This window comes from Tiliqua scincoides, chromosome 3, assembly GCF_035046505.1.
Source record: "Tiliqua scincoides isolate rTilSci1 chromosome 3, rTilSci1.hap2, whole genome shotgun sequence".
Taxonomy (NCBI): Eukaryota; Metazoa; Chordata; class Lepidosauria; order Squamata; family Scincidae; genus Tiliqua; species Tiliqua scincoides.
The window spans coordinates 43,851,377-43,871,805 of record NC_089823.1 but is presented as its reverse complement, the minus strand read 5'-3'; the positions used below and the strand labels follow the sequence as shown (position 1 = coordinate 43,871,805).

General features: G+C 44.1%; 1 protein-coding gene across 2 annotated transcripts in view; it reads right to left on the bottom strand.

The window, feature by feature from the left end:
• EPHA6 (EPH receptor A6) overlaps nucleotides 1-20,429 on the bottom strand; it is a 499,677-nt gene that overhangs the window by 147,060 nt on the left and 332,188 nt on the right. The window contains exons 7-8 of one of the 2 annotated variants that reach the window (XM_066619606.1): nucleotides 10,937-10,984; nucleotides 10,359-10,521 (exon numbers count right to left, since the gene is read on the bottom strand). In XM_066619606.1, coding sequence (XP_066475703.1) covers nucleotides 10,359-10,521; nucleotides 10,937-10,984 — 211 coding nt within the window. The remainder of the gene's footprint in view (nucleotides 1-10,358; nucleotides 10,522-10,936; nucleotides 10,985-20,429) is intronic. The other variant, XM_066619607.1, reaches the window with a different exon arrangement.

The window sequence follows — 20,429 nt, the reverse complement described above, 5'->3', positions numbered from 1 at the left end:
GCCATCCTATCCACAGTAAGCCCCATTCACTAAAGTGGACTTCTGAGTAGACATGCATAGGATTGGGCTCTTAGGCTGCAATCTTAGGCACTTTCCTGGGAGTAAGCTCCATTGACTAGAAAGAGACTTACTTCAGAGTAGACATACCTAGGATTGGGCTCTTAATCCTGGCAGAGCTATATATCTGCACCCGTTTTCACATGCTAAGGGCAGGTGAAAAGGGATTCTACGTGTGTACAATGTGCTGTCCAGCCTTGCCAGAGATCCTCCTCATCCTTCCCCCACAAGCATGCCCTCCGCCAGCCAGCGTTTGCAGCTCCTCTCCAGCAATGCCCAGCAGCTGCTCAGGGCAGCAGAGAACATACAATTGCATGCCAAGCGCCTTCTCAAAGACACAGAGTATTCTGATACCTGAATTAAACCCTATTTAATTGCTTGTTCGCAAACATAGCTGTTTCTATGTGCACCTAAGGACCCCTCTCGTGTAAGAATTCCTTTTTTGTTCTTACTCCCACAGTTGCTTAGAGTAATTTTACTACATGGAACTCATGTAAGCCATTTTTCAGAATCCATTCACTGCTTCCTCTCCTCGAAGTCGTGCCACACTACATACTGCAAGCTACAAGTGCACCTGTACAGTATTTTTCCCCATGTGTAGAAAAAGTAGCTAGGGGGTGTGGAGATTGACAGCCCAATCCTATGCATGTCTACTCAGAAGTAAGTTCATCTTTAGGGGGGAAGCATATAAAAAATATTTTATTTCTCCAATTAAAAATGGTTTAAAAATAAATAAATAAAAAAGATTAACAAGTTGTGAGTTCCTGCACCTTTTTTCCCTTCCTTTTTTTTTTTTTTTACAAAAAAAGCACTGCCGGTAAGTAAAGGGAAAGGGAGGTGGGGATGCCTCTGATCTTCCTCCTTAGTCACAGGGAGAGGGTACCCATCAATTTATCTACTTATGGGTGCTCAAAGTGCAGCCTTTCTTCCCTGGGGCTTCTGCCTGAATAGGAGCAGCACCCACTGTCCTCTACTGATTTCATAGCTACAGTACTATTCTTGTTCTCTGCACTGGTCCAGCAGAACAGAGAACAAGTCAGTGGGTCCTTTCTTCAGCAAGATGCCATGGCAACACAGAGAAAAAAGCACTGAATCCCTCCACTAGAGACACCGGTTTAAGACCCCTGGCACCTTATAGCCATGGTACATGGTTGGCAGGCTGTGTCAAATTTAGTAGGTCACAAGTTAGGTGGGCTTGCTCTATCTAAACTACTATTTTAGTAATACCAGCAACATATCTGGACTGCGTGTCGCACTGAATCTCAGACTGGCAGTGTGAAGATACGTATTTCTCCACCAGTGATATGAACTAGTACCAAGTGACAATGTAAACGAGTCCACATGCAAGCACAAGAAAGAAATTCTTTCCCTTTTGACAAGCTTTGAGCGTGTCCAATTTCTATTGTATAGCATGAGAAAAGGTGACTTGAAATTAATTTTAAGGGTGCAAGGATTTTTCTGTAGCATGTTGACCATTTAGCCATCTGCGAACTGGCACCCTATTACCAGCACAATTTTGTCTGTTAGCTACATGCTTTAGTTATTGCAATTTGACATCTATCAGCTAGCAGACCCTCCAGCAGAGCGAAAGATAGGAAAGTGACAGAAAGACAGCTGGACAGATAAAAAGGAGCAGCTGTAAGACATATAGCTACAAACTGCAGGGACTAGAGCTCTAATGGACATGAATTAACTGTCAGCAGTTTAGATGGATGCAAAGGACCTTAGAAACAACGGAAACAAAAATTATGTTTTTAAAAGCATACACTGAAGGTCTGATATAGTAACCTTTAATTCTCCGGAAACATTTTAGCTGTAATATTCCTCTGGATCTCTAATACAACCGGAGACATAGGAGAGAAATTCATGAACAGAATTTGCAAGCTGAACAAGCCAGAGATTTGAAACACTTGGATGGTAACCCTGTAGCCACTGGCAACCAAGCCTGCACTGGCAACAATCTGCCTTACCATTTTTTCATAAAAATAGCTTTCACATCGCGACACTGTGTGAGGGCACTCTGTACTTTTCTGGTGCAGGGCCCCACTAGTGCTCCATGTTCTGGTGACTAATACTACCCATATGCATGGAGCCACACAATGCCAGGCACTCCTAACTGTATCCACTTCATAGAGAAAAGTTGGGTTATGGAATGATATTGATTGATCCCATAGGTGGAATCCCAGGATAACTTAGGACATTTTCCAGGATGGCCTGGTAAAATGATGGTTTGAAACTGTTTTAGCAGACTGGGACTGCTGAATCTGAATCTATAGCCAGCGTCTCTACCCAGAGAGCTCCATACTTCATGAGCTGGGCCGGTTCACCTTGCATCTGGAGATAGGAGGCAGAACTCCAGATCAGGAAAATGGTTGTTTCCAGAAGGCTGTGCTCCATTATCTCTCATTCTACAAATTAAACACCAGCATATCCCGTCCTTTGAATATTGAGAAGGCAGGCTGTGATCAAACTATGCATATGCATTTCAGCTGGGGCTGTGTGTGTGGAGCCCTAGCAACAATCACACTAATCAGCATTTGGATAGAAAAGAGGAAGAACGAGAGAATAAATCCACCCCTCTCCATCCGGAACAGCTGAAATGTGCAATTATTGCTTTTTGAAGAGGGCTTCTTATAAACAGCCCTAGCAGCTGGCTTGGAGAGCAGCATTGCACAACACCTGCTTGTGTGCTTTGTTCCTTGTTGGCTGGAGATTTGAACACTGAAGTGACTAAGTGACACTGACTAGTGACTAAGTATGGTCACTAGCTAGACTGAGGGGAGTCTTGCACATGTTGATTAAGTAGCTGAATGGAAATAGCATACTTGCTATTCAGATTCTCGTCATTGCCAGGTTTGGATCTCGCTGTCAGTCACTTATCATCTTTCCATTCACATTTTCATACAGTATCTCACCATTTAGCATAATCAGACTTTATTTGGGGCTGCATCCCAGACAGACGTGCAAGTCTGTTATTGATTAGAGATTATTTCAAAAGATATTTAATGCACTACTACACCTCTGAGTAGTCACATAATATAAAAACTACATACTTTTTGATTAATTAACTTTTATTTTTATTATTCCTGCAGGGTCAGAGAGTCCTCTTTCTGCTTCATGCGCCACCATTAATAACCATTCCAAAATTTCTGGCTGCTCCTTGTAATGATGTATCTAATTTTATCCTAAATAATTGAAGCAGCACAGATTGCATTCCATCCAGCAAACTGGAGAAAAACATATCAGAAGTCACCCACTAAGGGATAAGGAGCCTTTAGAAAATAGTTAAAGAGAACTCCTTTCTGAAACATATTATATTCTACCTTATATTCCTTATTACCTCCTTCAATAGATTATTTGCTAACTGCAGTAATCTCAGGCAATACTGTTCCTTGATCTTTATTCCCTACTGCACAGGCTAATCATTATTTTTAGTCTTATCGTAAGTTTTTTTACAATGCAACTTGAAAAAAATCTTTCTTTCTTTACAAAGTACATGACCTCTCCCATTTTGCAGAATTATTAAGAACTACTGATGCTACTTGGCCAAGGGAAGGCAGACTTTATTGCCAGATATGCAAATGACTAAGGGCCCAATTCTATCCAACTTTCCAGGTCTGGTGGAGCCACAATGCAACCCCGTAGTAAGGGAACAAATGTTCCCATACCATGAGAAGGTCCAGTGGCTGCCCCTCCACCACAGGATGAAGTGTGCACCCCACTGGCACAACTGCACTAGCACTGGAAAATTGGATAGGATTGGGCCCTAAAAGCTGTGTTTCCAGATTATGGGCCCAATCCTATCCAATTTTCCAGTGCTGGTGCTGCTGTGCCAATGGGGCATGCACTGCATCTAGTGGTGGGGCAGCAGTCACAGAGGCCTCCTTAAGGTATGGGAACATTTGTTCCCTTACCTTGTGGCTGTATTGCGGCTGCACCGGTGCTGGAAAATTGGATAGGATTGGGCCCTGCGTTGTTAGTCTATGATTTTGTAATTACCACTTCGTAATTTTTCTTCCAAAAACAAATTAATGAGTAATGGATTATACTTTCTTAAAACAGTTTGAGCCCGGGGTTGCTTGAGTGAGTTATACTGTGGACCCAACTTTCCAGTACTGATGTAGCCAATAGGATGTGTGTTGAGACCTCCTCAAGGTAAGAGAATGATTGTTGCCTTATCTCAGGGCTGCTCATTGGCTCTGATCTCTGATGTCATTTGTCACAAAATCTGCCACCTAAAAAACTTGTCACAATGAGCAACTGAACAGATTCTTCGCCTTCTCTAAACTTGACCTTCAGCCTGGTTCCGACTATATTCTTTCCACTGGTTTTCTGAGTTCTAATCTGTTTTCTTCTACCTCAACTGCATTATTTTGAACCAGACTCTTGCCTTGGCACCAGAGAATTCAGAACAGTTCTGGCCTCACTACTTAGGATGCGCATAGAGGCAGTGGCATTGCTAGGGTGACATACTCAGGGCCCAATCCTAAGCTTTGCATGCTGGCTCACCGCCGGCACACAGTGTTGCAAACATGCCATGAGGCACATTTGCGGGCCCTAGCACCAGTGCTAGCCCAGCACTGGCCAAGGCTGGGCTAACGCTGGGTAAGTGCCGGAACTCTGTCGCTTGGCGGTCATGCGGACCACCGAGCAGTGGAGAGGTAGGTGGAGTCATGGGGGGGGCAGGGAGAAGGTATTCTGAGGAGGAGGGAGGCAGAGAGAGGGCGGGGAGGAGGAGGCATACCGGGAGAAGGGAGTGGAGCAGGAGGAAGGTAGGACCAGTGGAGCTTTGCTCTACTGGATCCAGAGCCTCCATGCTGAGCTGGCCGCCCGACATGGAGGCTCTTGATTCTATGCCGACCTTTGGGTCACTGTAGAATCAAGCAGCCCCATCGCGGGAATACTCACTTTACCCAGGGGAAGGAGACAAAAGTCCCCTTCTCCCGAGGAGCTGCCAGGGGCTGCCTAGAGAGTGCAGGATGTGGCGGCAGCCATTTTCAGCCCCGTGTGCTGGGTAGCTCAGGATTGGGCTGTCGGGAGGGGGATGTGACACCACTATTAGCCAAAATTGTGGAAACTTTGGTATTTTCAAATAATACCATCATATTATCTATCATACAATGTGGAATTTTGAATGCAATGAAACAAAATGCATTGAAATATCTGTATTCTATCAAAAGGTATGATCAGATAACCAGAAAAAAAACATGCCTTATGTAACAAAAGTGGATTTTCTTAACTCAAAACTGGCCAATGAGACTAATTCTTACGAGATCCAATGAGGTATTATTATGACACAGCAGGGAACCTATGAGTGTAGCAGTGAAAGATGCTGCTCTGGGGAGCACCCAAGGCTTTTGGGGGCCTTGGTGCTTGGTGGGAGACACACAAGACTGTCTCTTGTGGCCTGATCGAAAGTTTGCTAAAGCAGAAGCACTCTGAGGGTTTGAAAGTTAAATCTCGAGGCAACAAAGCGTTAAAGCAATAAATACAACAGACATGGATAGAAGCGAGATGGCAGAAGGAAGGCCAGATGCAGAAGAAGCGCTGCGCTTCTGAGATTCAACCTTTTCTGCCTTTTATTCCTTCTCCAAACATTACACAACAAGCTGGGGTTTTCCATTCTCTCATCTTGTTTACAATACTAAGCCATGAGTCAATAGTCTGCATAATAGGAACTTTTCCAAGAGTATGCTGAGACTAACCACAATCACATTCCTAGATATGATTCTCTACAACATCTTCAAGGACTCCAGAGCTTCAGACCTAGCATGTCACTAAGGCCGCGCCGAGTTTGCTCTTGCGCATGTGCAAAGTGTGCTTTGCTTCATTGCCACATACTAAGGCTAAGGCTAGCGCTTCTGTAGATAACCACTACAAATGAGGTGTTAATATAAGTCAGCTCATGTATCAGAGCTTATACTAGAACTTTTATTCAGTTATGTGAATGCCATCGAGTTGGCCACTGGTTTTTTTTTGTTCTTTACATATTAAGATGAGTAAATAAATATTTATTAAATATTAACTTTAATAGGGGTTACACCAACCCTAATGATGTCACTGCACTTAGGTTGTGCATTTGATATTGCAATATATTCTGTATAATCTGGTACAGGAGGCGGTCCATCATGGGGGTGACACAATGAGCTCTCACACTGAGGGCACAATCCTAACCAGGTCTACTCAGAAGTAAGTCCTATTTTGTTCAGTGGGGCTTACTCTCAGGAAAGTACGGTTAGGATTGCAGCCTGAGTGATGCAAACCCTAGTGATGCCTCTGTATAGAGGCTCCTAGTGTGCTATTATAGTTGCAGACAAAGTGCTAAATTAAATTGACTTGGACAAGTCAATTCTTAAATTCTTGTGATCACAGTAAATATTACCTCTGCATTGATTTGCATCCCAATATGAGTAAAACCCATAAAGTCTTATTGAACGTACAGCCTATGCAGGATTGGGCTGTTGCACATAAGGGTTTCCTTAGGCAAAATGGCCGCAACCCCACAAGTGGACCCCACTACACCTGTCAGACAATAAGACAGCTATGGAGTTGGGGAGGGGGCGAAACTGGGTTAAGAGGAGAGAGGAACAAGGTGCGGAAGCGGCAGGAGGGGGTGGGTCTGACAACAATGGCATGCACCAGACACTATCCCCTCTTTTCCTAGCCTCTCCACCCCCTTCTTCTCCTTGGACTTGCACCAGATAAACTGTGTGTGCCTTTTTGGTGTGGCTCATGTGTGGGGACTTCCCTTATGAGGAAGCACCTCCCTTATGAGGTGCTCCTTATAAGCACCTTCCTTATGAGGAAAGGCTACAGTGTTTGGGCCTCTTCGGTCTAGAAAAGAGGCGCCTGAGGGGGGACATGATTGAGACATACAAAATCATGCAGGGATGGAAAGAGTGGATAGAGACGCTCTTTTCCCTCTCGCATAACACCAGAACCAGGGGAAATCCACAAAAGTTGAATGTTGCGAGAGTTAGAACAGACAGAAGAAAATATTTCTTTACCCAGTGTGTAGTTGGTTTGTGGAACTCTTTGCCACAAGAAGTAGTGATGGCATCTTGCCTGGATGCCTTTAAGAGGGGATAGGACAAATTTCTGGAGGAGAAGTTCATTACGGTTTACAAGTCATAGCAGGTATGTGCAAGCTCTTGGTTTTGGAGGCAGGCTGCTTCTAATTGCCAGATGCAGGGGAGGGCACCGGGATGCAGATTGTGTCTGTTGTCTTGTGTGCTTCCTTGGGCATTTGGTGGACCACTGTGAGTTACAGGAAGTTGGACTAGATGGGCCTTTGGCCTGATCCAGCGGGACTATTCTTATGTTCTTATGGGGGAAGGTGGAAGGATAGGAATGTGCTTTTTAGTTTAGTTTAGAAGCAATAGGAGCAAGGAATTATCTGCAATAACAATCTGCATCCACAATGTTTGGTTTTTTTTTTTTAAACTAAAAGTTTAAATACACTATTATTTTTTATTCGTTTTACTGTATGATTCTACTGAAACTGCTTAAGGAAAAGAAAGCCAAAACTTTTCATTGTTACTTCAGGCCAAAACTCATTCAATTACATCCCTTGATTGTGCTTATGGCTTGCATAAATACATCATCAGTTTTTTGTTCATTATGGAAACTCACATGCACCTCATCTACCCTTTAATTGTACTGTATTGTTTTGCTGGCTTTACTTCTTAGCTCTATAATTCTCCTGTTATATCTTCACTAAACAACAAATGAGTTTTACGCAAATTTCTCTATTGCACAATTTCTTTTGTCTGCATTTTGGATAGCTTGTCATCATATGAATCTTCCTCAAGAAAATAAACAGGAGAATAGAAGACATTTAAACTATGGACACCCTAATAATATCAGCATCCATTTAGCTTCAGGCCACCGTTTTAAAAAACCATATTCATTTTGAATTTAGAACTATTAACAGAGAATCAATGCAATTTTTACCCCAGTCTTAAGGCAAATGCATGTAGGTCCCGTTGAATGCAATGGAGCTTACTTTCGAGAAAGTGCCCTTTGATTCCAGGGTTGTGAATTGGTATTTACGGTGATTTGTTTAAAAGAGGGAAACTATATGAGGTCCTACATGTATGCTAGTTTCATCCATGTACACACACACTAATGCAAAACAGTAAAAGCACTGAAACTATCAAGTGGTGATGCATGGCAGGAATGTTCTTAGGGTTACTCTAAGTATTACACATGGCAGTGTCTGCATGCAGCAGCCATCATGTGCAGAGTGGCTTGCCACATGGGTTGCCCCAGTTGCTCCATGCCAAGTTCAAATATTCCTGGTGGCAAGTGATAGTGGCATTGAAACTACATGATGGGAATTATTTCTATATATTGTGGTGGTACTCAAATTGTGTGCAACTTTAGGCCCTGCGGCAAACTCACAGGAGTGCTGTGGAATGTCCCCACTAGTCTCCTCTCTCAGCTCTCCCAGACACCACTGTCAGGGTTCCCCCATTCCTCACAGGCACTGACTTACCAGGGCAGGGGTCCCAAAAGGCAGAGACCAGCAGCTAGGGCCCCATACTGGGTCATGGGATACCAGAGGCAGGGCCAGGAATGCCTAAGGGCCAGCAGCTGCCAGCAGGTGCTCTCAACACCTCAGGCAGGAAGAGGAGGGGTAAGAGGAAGCAGGAAGCCCCATAAGAGGTGGGAGGCTGGTGATGACAGGCAGAGCAGAAAGAGAGATGAGGCAGGAGGCTGTGCAGTCAACAGGGTCTGCCCAAGACCAGGGCAAATGAGGGAGGAGGACGACCAGGGTGCCTTAACCCCCTCCCCCTGAAGCAAGTCTGATGCCCCTTGCTGGGGCACGCCTGCCTCAAACCCCTACAACTACCATGTGGGATCTTGTGCAATCCAAGATAGTGGCACCTGGAAGAGCCGGGAAGAAGATGCCACCACAAAAGGTGGTGTGTTTGCAATAAGTCTGGAAACTGATATATTGAATCCACTAGTGAAGATCCCATCACCTGTAGGATGTTTCAAGTAGTTTACATTTTGCAGTTTACAGTTTGCCGTAAGCTGTTGTTAGATATGGGTCTCCCCTCTGCATTTGATGCATTCTTGGCCTGTTTTCAGAAATTATTTTTGAGGAAAGGTCTGTCAGGCACCTGTTGGCAGTTTTACTTCATTGCAGTATTGTTCTAATAACCAGTTGGCTCCCTTCACACTGTACTCTATATTTCTATGAAACATCCATGCCTGTTTCCATTACATTATTCTTAAGCAAAATAATACAAGGATCTAGAATGTTGAAGAACGTGCAGCAAGCATGGGAAACTGCATTTCATTAACCTATTGCATGTTGTAATGGCATGGACTGGTGGGTCCCAATTCATCAGCTGCCTATCCTTTGACAGTTTCATCTCTTATCAACACTGTATGTGCATACTGTGATTCACCTTAAGTCTACAAAGGTATGGATTTTCTCAGAGAATAAAATTGGTATGTTGTGACTGGTGAGTGCTAAACTTCAAAAATAAAAAGACAGAAAATGTCAGAGTTGTATTGATGTTCAGAGTTTGTTTTCAACAATTCACATTTAAAATGAATGCTTTTAAATGCAATGCAGATTTTGTGCCAATGAAAGAGTATAGACTTCATTGGTTAATATTTCCAATGTGCAGCTCTCTAATAGCCCAATCCTGCTGGGGTGTTTTTGCAGTGGATCCCATGACTTGCTGTCACAACTCTTGGTGAGGCACCACAAAAATCACACCACTGTCATGTGCTTTGGAGCTGCTGGCCAAAACAGTCAGAGATTCCATGCATATGCCAGTGGCTCTTAAATACTCTGCTGGAGCAGGTGAGCGGGTGGTTCAGGGGAGGACTTGGGTAGGGAGTGGGCTGAACCAGGCATGGTTCAGGGTGGGAGGGGACAATCTCAGTGGCAGAAGCACATGCCATGATCTAACTCCTCTTCATGGCCTCAACCTGTCACCTGGAATCTCCTTGGACTTATATCCTTGGACTATTCCAAACAAGCTGGAATAGGTCTGAGGAGATCCACTGGAGGCTAGGAGGCCTATGGAGAGGTAAGTAAAAAGTGTTTTACTTGAGGCATGTGGTTGCCCTCTCCCCCAACATATAGCACATACTTCATTGACGTTGCTGCATGCTCTGGGCTGGTAGTGGAATAGGATTGGGTTATTAGGCTGCAATCCTATACACACTTACCTGTGAATAAGCCCCACTGACCACAGCAGGGTTTAGTTCCAAAGAAACATGTATAGGATTGTGCTGTTAGATGCTACTTCTGTCATTCATGCCACCTTGAGACTTACTTTCATCTCCTGTTTCAAATTCAAACTTCTGGCTATAGCCGCTGAATCCTGTTGCCGTCCTGACTCTGATATGAAATATATACTTGGTGGCTGGTTTGAGGCCTGTGACGATAACACTTGGAGCCTTCGACCTTGTGGAAGAATAGCTGAGCTGCTCATTCTCCTGTAATGAGGGACAAAAGAGGGAAAAAATGATGTCAGGTTGAGTGGTGAAAGCTGTATAGGAACAAACTTTCAAAACTAAATTTCTTATGAATGTCAATGTGTGTCCATTCATTAAATGGGTGAAAGCTATCACCATGATATATGGCACAACCTTGGCTTAGATATATTGTAAGAAATGTTGGGTTATCATTCATATGGTGAGGACTGGGCCCTTGTGAATTGGGTTAGTAATTATACTGGAGGCAAAATAATATGAAAATTAGTATAAGTCTACATTCAAATAAAATGGAAGCTAAAATATATTTATAAAAATGACCGTTACATATCTGACATAATGGACAAATTGGTATTTCAATAAGTACTAAGAAAGCATAACATATAGATGTGGGAGTATTCAAATGCCCGCTACTCACTTCTACCCTCAGGTAGTGCCAAAATGCCGGCGCTATCCGTGGGTAGACCTGTGGGTAAAAGAAAATGAAAATTAACTCTTTCATGCTTAGATTTGCAAACCAGAAACAGAGCACTACTGTCTCATTGGTTTGGAAATTGATTTTTAATACCCTTTCGTCCTTAATGCAGTTGCACAAAATGTCCATACTAATAAAATTGGGAAAAACACAATTCTTTGCCAGATTCAGGTTTCAAAAGAACAAAAAACAAAAACAAACAAAAACAGGCAACTATGACTGAGCTGAGATGTCTATCTCAAATTTACTGCTCTTTTCATATGCTGCAAAGTTTGAGGGTCGCATTTAGGAAGTTTGAGGGTGGAAAAAGGCAGAAATCATGTAGCAAACTTACTGATAGCAATAGTGTCATTCTTGGAAGTTAACAGCAACCATGCTTTTCTCAGCAGGCCCTAGATTGAGGATAGGAAGCACTACCTTCACTTGGATTGGCTTCATGATTATGCTCTGTGATGACATACAGTCACCTTTAAACCAATCAGAATAAGGTAATGATTCTTGACCTCATTCTAAGATCCTTTTGGAGGGGGGGGGGAGGAGTGACCACTAGATATCAGAACTCCTACAAGCACCATCACTACTGCCATAGGCCAATCCTAACTCCTCGCATGGTGATGCAGCTGCGCTAGTGCAGATACTACTGTAACCTGTGGAGGAATTTTGGCCACTGGAGGCCTCCTTGGGGTAAGGGAACATTACAGTATTGTTAATATCAATAATAAGAATATTTATATAATGCTTCTCAGCAAAAAAGCTGACAAAGCAGTTTACAGAAAAAATAAAAAAATTAAATGGCTGACAAGTAGTTCCCTTGCCCTGGAGTAAACCCTAGCAGCTGCCATGGGTAAAACTGGATCTGTGCCAGCTCAATCACTGGCATTAGTCCAAGCTGATCCATAAAGGTGGATCAGGCCATAAGAACAGCCCCACTGGATCAGGCCATAAGCCCATCTAGTCCAGCTTCCTGTATCTCACAGTGGCCCACCAAATGCCACAGCACATCAGATAACAAGAGACCTGCATCCTGGTGCCTTCCCTTGCATCTCTCTTGCCCAGGAAGGGGATCAGCATTTGGTGTGTACTGCCACTGCTAAAACCACCCCCTTCTCAGGCCCAATTGCCCTCTTTCCTGCCTCCATCATCACCCTGTTTTGTCCATCCCACCCCATTCAACCCTCTCCCCGCCTCCCTCCAACCCCTTGCATGGGCTTACCTGCTCCAACAGGTGGCCAGCTCTCCTCCACCAGATGCAGGAGGGCTGCCAGCAAGTGCTTTTTGGCTGCTTTTCAGTTGCCAGCACTGGCAGAACATGTGTTTGGGCTATGAGACTATGAAATGTGTAGCAGCAGCAGCAAAGTGAAATGGGGGCAGTTTCATAAAACCCTTGCAACATCCATATTTCAAACCCAAGAAACTCTTAATGAACTTTATTCCCAGACCCAAATTATTAGGAAGTGTTTAATTATTAGGAAGGGGTTGTTTCATATATATTGCTATCTTTATTTGGGTGTCCGTGGCTATAGGAAAAAAAACCCCATATATACCTATGCATAAAATTACATGTGAAGGTTTCATATCTTGCCGCATATAAATACATTAGAAGCCCACAGTACACATGGTAAAATAGACATGTGCTATGGTGTGTGTGGAGTTTTCTCTAAAACTATGAGGAAAAATATTCATGTCCAGTATGATGTAAAAGCTACTCGTTTATCCAAGGCTAGAAAGATTAGGGGAGATGACAGCAGCTCAATACTAGGATGACACCCTGGTTAAAACGTTGAATTCATCACATTATTGATTCAGTCTTTTTTCTCCATCTAGAACCCACAATGCAACACAGAGTTAGGCATGCTTTAACCTATTAACATTGGTAACCTTAAGTACATCTCAGTCTGTGCTGAACTGTGTCCAGCACTGTGTCCAGAACTGTGTCTGATGAGTTATATATATTTATATATGTATGGCCATGTTTTTCAAGGCTCACAGAGGTTCACTGACAGGACCAAAAATTCACATGATTAATAAAACAAGAAACATGTTTTTAATTCTCAAATTCTGTCATCCCAAAGCTTGCTGTCCTTTCATATTTTTCTGCCTTGCCTCGAAGTGCCCTCCAATGTGCTAATCAAGTCTCTGGGCACCTTAAAACAGAATTCTGCATAACATATATAAGTGGTAACCACAGGGCACCATATGAATATGTAATACGATACACCAATGTTCAGAAATGTGGTGTACAAAGTTCTCAGAAGGCACTCTCAACCTGCTAACATGTATAAAATAAGATTCACTGAAGACAAGTCAGAGAGAGAGAGAGAAAAAGAAAGGATTTATAATCTCACCTGGGAAGACCAGCCCCGTTCAATCAATAAGGAGGGAGGGAGGAGGAGCCAGCTAGGGGTATAAAGCTATTGCCTGCCACTGCGTGAGCCTCTCTGCAGAAACGTGCATGGCCTCTGGGAAAACCAGTGCCTCGGGAACAAAGTGCCAGGTAAGGCACCGCAAGTTCAGCAGCAGGGCGAGGAAGCCAGGGCCCCAGACACCGCCCTTCTCTTCCCTTGAGAAGAGGGCAGCAAACCAGTGAAGGGTATTTAAGTACCCTTAAACAAAATAACAAAAAAAAAAACTATGCAGTCAGACAGCCAGCAGCAGGGTGGGTGGGGGCTATCCAGTGTTCTGCATCGAGTGCAGCATGTATGACTATATGCCTCTGGGGCATAAGTCATGGGTGTGTCCTCGGTGCAAGGAGCTCCAGGGACTCAGGGGACGCATCCGCTCCCTTGAAGCCTTTGTGGCCAACCTGGAGGAGCAGAGGCAGGCAGAGAAGGACCGTGGGGAGACTTCCAGGGACGATCAGGCTTTGTCCCAACCTCAGGCGTGCAGCTCCTCAGCTACCCGGTTGGGAAGTCTTGGGGCTGCAGGACATCATCCTAGAGAGGAGGGAAACAATCCCCTGGGGGGACCCCCTTCCCCAGGGGATGGGCCCGTATCTGAACGCACTCAGGATACTCCTCTGCAGGAGGGGGATAGGGGGATTCTTGTAGTGGGGAATTCGATTTAGAAACATAGAGAGGGGGGTTTGTGATGAATGTGAGGACTGCATGGTGACTTGCCTGCCTGGTGCAAAGGTTGCGGACATCACTTCTCGTCTAGAAAGGCTGGTAGACAGTGCTGGGGAGGATGTAGCGGTTGTGGTGCATATTGGCAACAACGATGTGGGCAAGTGTAGCCGGGAGGTCCTGGAGGCCAAATTTAGGCTATTAGGTAGGAAGCTGAAAGCCAGGACCTCAAAGGTAGCGTTCTCTGAAGTGCTATCTGTTCACGTGCAGGGCCAGCTAGGCAGGCGGAGATCAGGTGTCTCAATGTGTGGATGAGATGGTGGTGTAGGGAGGAGGGGTTTAGATTCGTTAGGCACTGGGGAATGTTTTAGGACACGCAGGGCCTGTACAAGAGGGACGGGCTTCACTTGAACCAGAATGGAACCAGACTGCTGGTGCATAACATTAAAAAGGTGGCAGAGCAGCTTTTAAACTGATCCCTGGGGGAAAGCCGACAGGAGTTGAGCGGCATCCGGTTCGGAACTCCTCATCCCTATGGGACGAGGACGGGGAGGTTAGAGAACAACAAGGTAAAGGCAGAGTAGGAGAAGAAATTGGGAATGGTAGTGTGATGGGATGTGATAGACAGTTTGACACAGTGAGAGGATGTGGGGACAAAGGAGCTAATAAGCAGCCCATCCTGGGGCATTCCATGTACAAATGCTTTTATGCAAATGCCCGAAGTCTCCGAGCAAAGATGGGAGAACTGGAATGTCTGGTGACAAGGGAAAACATTTACATAGTGGGCATAACGGAAACCTGGTGGAATGCGGAAAATCAGTGGGATACCACAATCTCAGGGGCATGTTGGAGGTGGGGTGGCCATTTACGTTAAGGAAGGGATAGAATCCAGCAAAGTAGAGACTGAAGGCAGGTCCAACTGCACCATAGAATCTCTGTGGGTTAAATTACCAGGCCTGTGGAGTGATGTAATACTGGGGGCGTACTATCATCCTCCAGACCAGAAACCAGAAGGGGACCTTGAAATGAGGATACAGATCAGGGAGGTGACAAGGAGAGACAGGGTTGTAATCATGGGGGACTTCAATTATCCTCATATAGACTGGGTCAATTTGTGTTCTGGTCATGAAAAGGACACCAGATTTCTTGACATGTTAAATGACTGTGCCTCAGAGCAGCTAGTCATGGAGCCCACCAGAGGACAAGTGACTCTGGATTTAATATTGTGTGGTACTCAGGACCTGGTTAGAGATGTAAATGTTATGGAGCCATTGGGGAACAGTGATCATGCTGTGATCCGTTTTGACATGCATGTTGGGGGAAGAATACCAGGCAAATCTCTCACAAAAGCCCTTGACTTCCAGAGAGTGGACTTCCCTCAAATGAGGAGGCTGGTTAGAAGGAGGTTGAAAGGGAAGGTAAGAGTCTAATCTCTCCAGAGTGCATGGAGGCTGCCTAAAACAACAGTTATAGAGGCCCAGTGGAAGTGTATACCGCAAAGGAAGAAGGGCTCGACTAAGTCCAGGAGGGTGCCCGCATGGCTAATGAGCCAAGTTAGAGAGGCCATAAAGGGCAAGGAAGCTTTGCAGATAACACGAAACTTTTCTGAGTGGTGAAGACCAGAAGTGATTGTGAGGAGCTCCAGAAGGATCTCTCCGAACTGGCAGAAGGGCAGCAAAATGGCAGATGCGTTTCAATGTAAGTAAGTGTAAAGTCATGCATATTGGGGCAAAAAATCAAAACTTCACATATAGGCTGATGGGTTCTGAGCTGTTTGTGACAGATCAGGAGAGAGATCTTGGGGTGGTGGTGGACAGGTCGATGAAAGTGTCAACCCAATGTGCAGTGGCAGTAAAGAAGGCCAATTCTATTCTTGGGATCATTAGAAAAGGTATTGAGAACAAAACGGCTAATATAATGACATTGTACAAATTGATAGTAAGGTCATACCAGGAGTACTGTGTCCAGTTCTGGTCGCCACATTTCAAAAAGGACATAGTGGAAATGGAAAAGGTGCAAAAGAGAGTGACTAAGAGAATTACTGGGCTGGGGCACCTTCCTTATGAGAAAAGGCTACGGTGTTTGGGCCTCTTCAGCCTAGAAAAGAGACGCTTGAGGGGGGACATGATTGAGACATACAAAATTATGCAGGGGAAGGATAAAGTGGATAGAGAGATGTTCTTTACACTCTCACATAACACTAGAACCAGGGGACATCCACTAAAATTGAGTGTTGGGAGAGTTAGGACAGACAAAGGAAAATATTTCTTTCCTCAGTGTGTGGTCAGTCTGTGGAACTGCTTGCCGCAGGATGTGGTGACGGCATCTGGCATGGATGCCTTTAAAAGGGGATTGGACAAGTTTCTGGAGGAAAAATCTATTACGGGTTACAAGCCGTGATGTGTATGTGCGACCTCCTGATTTTAGAAATGGGTTATGTCAGAATGCCAGATGCAAGGGAGGGCACCAGGATGCAGGTCTCTTGTTTTCTGGTGTGCTCCCTGGGGCATTTGGTGGGCCGCTGTGAGATACAGGAAGCTGGACTAGATGGGCCTATGGCCTGATCCAGTGGGGCTGTTCTTATGTTCTTATTTCTATTGCGTTTGCAGGCTTGAAGATTTTGGAGAGTACAGCTTTACCATGGATCACTGTCCTGTAACTACAGCTGGGCCAACATTTTCTTCATAATGTAATATAACTGAAGTGCAGTGATTTATGGTAAGCCAAAATTTTTAACACAGCTCAGGAGAAATAGTGCAGTACAGCTATCTCAAGAACAAAAAATGTACATAACAACTGCTGTATGATTAAGTTGTAGTGTTCAGGGAATTGAAGCACTGGGGAAAAAAACCCTTACATGATCTGTAGTACTCATAATTCAAAATTGGGCCGGCAATTTGAAAAACAAAAACAAAACTGTACTATGGGGTGTCTTCAGGCTGGTATTTATTTTTTAATGAAGTCTCCCGCATATTACATTTTGCAAAAGCAATCAACATGTAAACTGAACAAGGAAAATCTAAAATATTTATGTACATATAAATGGTGTATACAAAGGATACAAACAGCAAACAGAATATTATAAGGTGGTATTCCCTAAAAACCAATTAAATTTTGCCTGCTCAACAAGTGCTATGATTATGGCATAACTAAAAAGGCAATCAGGGTCTGCTACAATTCAGACATGCTTGTAAGTGAAATATAGCATCCTAAATTTTAGGCATTTCCCTCCTGAAATGCAGCAAAATGTTTATTCCCTTAGAAGGTGGAAAAAAATGAACACACCTTTAGGTCTCCAAAAGCTTTACTCAGTAGGAAGATAGCTGTTCCAGTATTTTAAATGACAGAGGTCCAAATCTGCACTAAAAACAGGTTGTGCCTCAACCTTTCTTAATTTCTTAAAAAAAAGAAAAAAAGAAAGAACCATGTCAGTATCAGGACTGTGGCATGGTGGACTGTTTTTTAACTCACTCTTCTCATGAAAATCACCCCTAGAGCAATTTGCCTTAGGAAAGGTAGCTGTCATTGGTGGCAATACAGCTTCTCTTCAAAGGCAAATAACAAGGGTGTAATTTTTCTCTTGACTGTGGTGTGGAGGGATTCGGATTGCTCCCCCCATGACTGATATTTTTAAAAGGAAGGAAAGAATGTAATCATTCCTTAGGTATAGTTCACCTATTTACCTCTAAGAAACAAGTCATGTTCTTTAATAAAACAACAAAATGGCCCTTTAAGAGGGATTTTGAAAAACAGGGAGAAATCAAAATATTCAGAAATAACATAGATTGTGGTCCAGTTAACAAATGGTTGTCTGGAAGAATTAAGTCCTTCCATATAACATGCAGAAAACAAAAAGTAAAAAATTACAGTAATTGAGGAAAAAGTGGAAAATACCATCTAGCTTTGTGAACTAATGTCTGCTGAAAGTCTAACTGACAGTTCCTGCTGTTGTCACTGTCTGAGAAAATCAAAGTAAAATGAGAGCAGTAATTACAAGGAAAGGGTACAGAATGAAATACAGAGAAATGTAGCAACATGGTACAATGGCTAACTTGATAGTGCAAGAGAGACAGCACAAGAAAGAGAGGATACCATTTTGTAGACAGTGGAATGAGGTTTTCTAAGCAAAACTAGAAGTAAAAAGAATTAGGCAAAAAAGGAAAGTGATTTTTTTTTTAGAGCCAGTGTGGTGAAGTTGGTTGGTGGGACAGACTAGGACCTGGGAGACTGGGCTGAATTTCCCACTCAGCAGAAAGTTCACTGAATGAATCAGGTGAATCACTATCTCTCAGCCCAAGCTATCTTGTTGTAAACCTAACCTACCCAGTTGCAAGCAGTGCCGTAGCTAAGCTGGAGGATGACTTGGAGCCACAATGTGGCTTTGTCAAAACACATAGACGAACAGGCCTTGCTGAGGGAGAGTCAGCATGGCTTCTGTAAGGGTAAGTCTTGCCTCACAAACCTTATAGAATTCTTTGAAAAGGTCAACAGGCATGTGGATGCGGGAGAACCCGTGGACATTATATATCTGGACTTTCAGAAGGCGTTTGACACGGTCCCTCACCAAAGGCTACTGAAAAAACTCCACAGTCAGGGAATTAGAGGACAGGTCCTCTCCTGGATTGAGAACTGGTTGGAGGCCAGGAAGCAGAGAGTGGGTGTCAATGGGCAATTTTCACAATGGAGAGAGGTGAAAAGCGGTGTGCCCCAAGGATCTGTCCTGGGACCGGTGCTTTTCAACCTCTTCATAAATGACCTGGAGACAGGGTTGAGCAGTGAAGTAGCTAAGTTTGCAGATGACACCAAACTTTTCCGAGTGGTAAAGACCAGAAGTGCTTGTGAGGAGCTCCAGAAGGATCTCTCCAGACTGGCAGAATGGGCAGCAAAATGGCAGATGCGCTTCAATGTCAGTAAGTGTAAAGTCATGCACATTGGGGCAAAAAATCAAAACTTTAGATATAGGCTGATGGGTTCTGAGCTGTCTGTGACAGATCAGGAGAGAGATCTTGGGGTGGTGGTGGACAGGTCGATGAAAGTGTCGACCCAATGTGCGGCAGCAGTGAAGAAGGCCAATTCTATGCTTGGGATCATTAGGAAGGGTATTGAGAACAAAACGGTTAGTATTATAATGCCGTTGTACAAATCTATGGTAAGGCCACACCTGGAGTATTGTGTCCAGTTCTGGTCGCCGCATCTCAAAAAAGACATAGTGGAAATGGAAAAGGTGCAAAAGAGAGCAACTAAGATGATTACGGGGCTGGGGCACCTTCCTTATGAGGAAAGGCTACGGCGTTTGGGCCTCTTCAGCCTAGAAAAGAGACGCTTGAGGGGGGACATGATTGAGACATACAAAATTATGCAGGGGATGGACAGAGTGGATAGGGAGATGCTCTTTACACTCTCACATAATACCAGAACCAGGGGACATCCACTAAAATTGAGTGTTGGGCGGGTTAGGACAGACAAAAGAAAATATTTCTTTACTCAGTGCGTGGTCGGTCTGTGGAACTCCTTGCCACAGGATGTGGTGCTGGCGTCTAGCCTAGACGCCTTTAAAAGGGGATTGGACGAGTTTCTGGAGGAAAAATCCATTATGGGGTACAAGCCATGATGTGTATGCGCAACCTCCTGATTTTAGGAATGGGTTAAGTCAGAATGCCAGATGTAGGGGAGAGCACCAGGATGAGGTCTCTTGTTATCTGGTGTGCTCCCTGGGGCATTTGGTGGGCCGCTGTGAGATACAGCAAGCTGGACTAGATGGGCCTATGGCCTGATCCAGTGGGGCTGTTCTTATGTTCTTATGATGTGATGCCCATGTAACCCGGGGGGGAGGCAGATGGTTAGCACTGCTTCCCCCAACTTAGTTGCCTGCACGTTGGGGGGTGGTGGTGGTGGTTTAGTTAGTTCCCCCTGCTGCAGATTTTATGGTTTTGATTAATACGTAGAAGTGACCCTTTATCCCAAGCCTTTGTCTGGTGTGCTTATTTCAGAGGTGCAAGTTGTAATTGTTCTGAGCCCTCGCCCAAAATCCATGAAGGAGGGAGTAGTTCTTAGTTCCCCCAGTACTATAGTTGTGGCACCACTACAGGGAAGACTTGCCCCCATTCTGCCATCCCTCTAACTTGGGATAAAGGCAGCACTTGAAGGAGCACCCCCTCAGATGAGCTAAGAGATTGGTCCAGAATGAAAAAAAACCAGAAAATTAAAATGCAGTACATAAAATTAAATAATATTAAATATACATTTTATAAAAATACTAAAAAGTATAAAACAGTCAAAAACTAACTGAAAACAATGCAGCAAAAAGAAGAGCCCTCAAAATTGTTATTATTATTAGCTGTATTTATATACCGCTTTTCAACAAAAAGTTCACA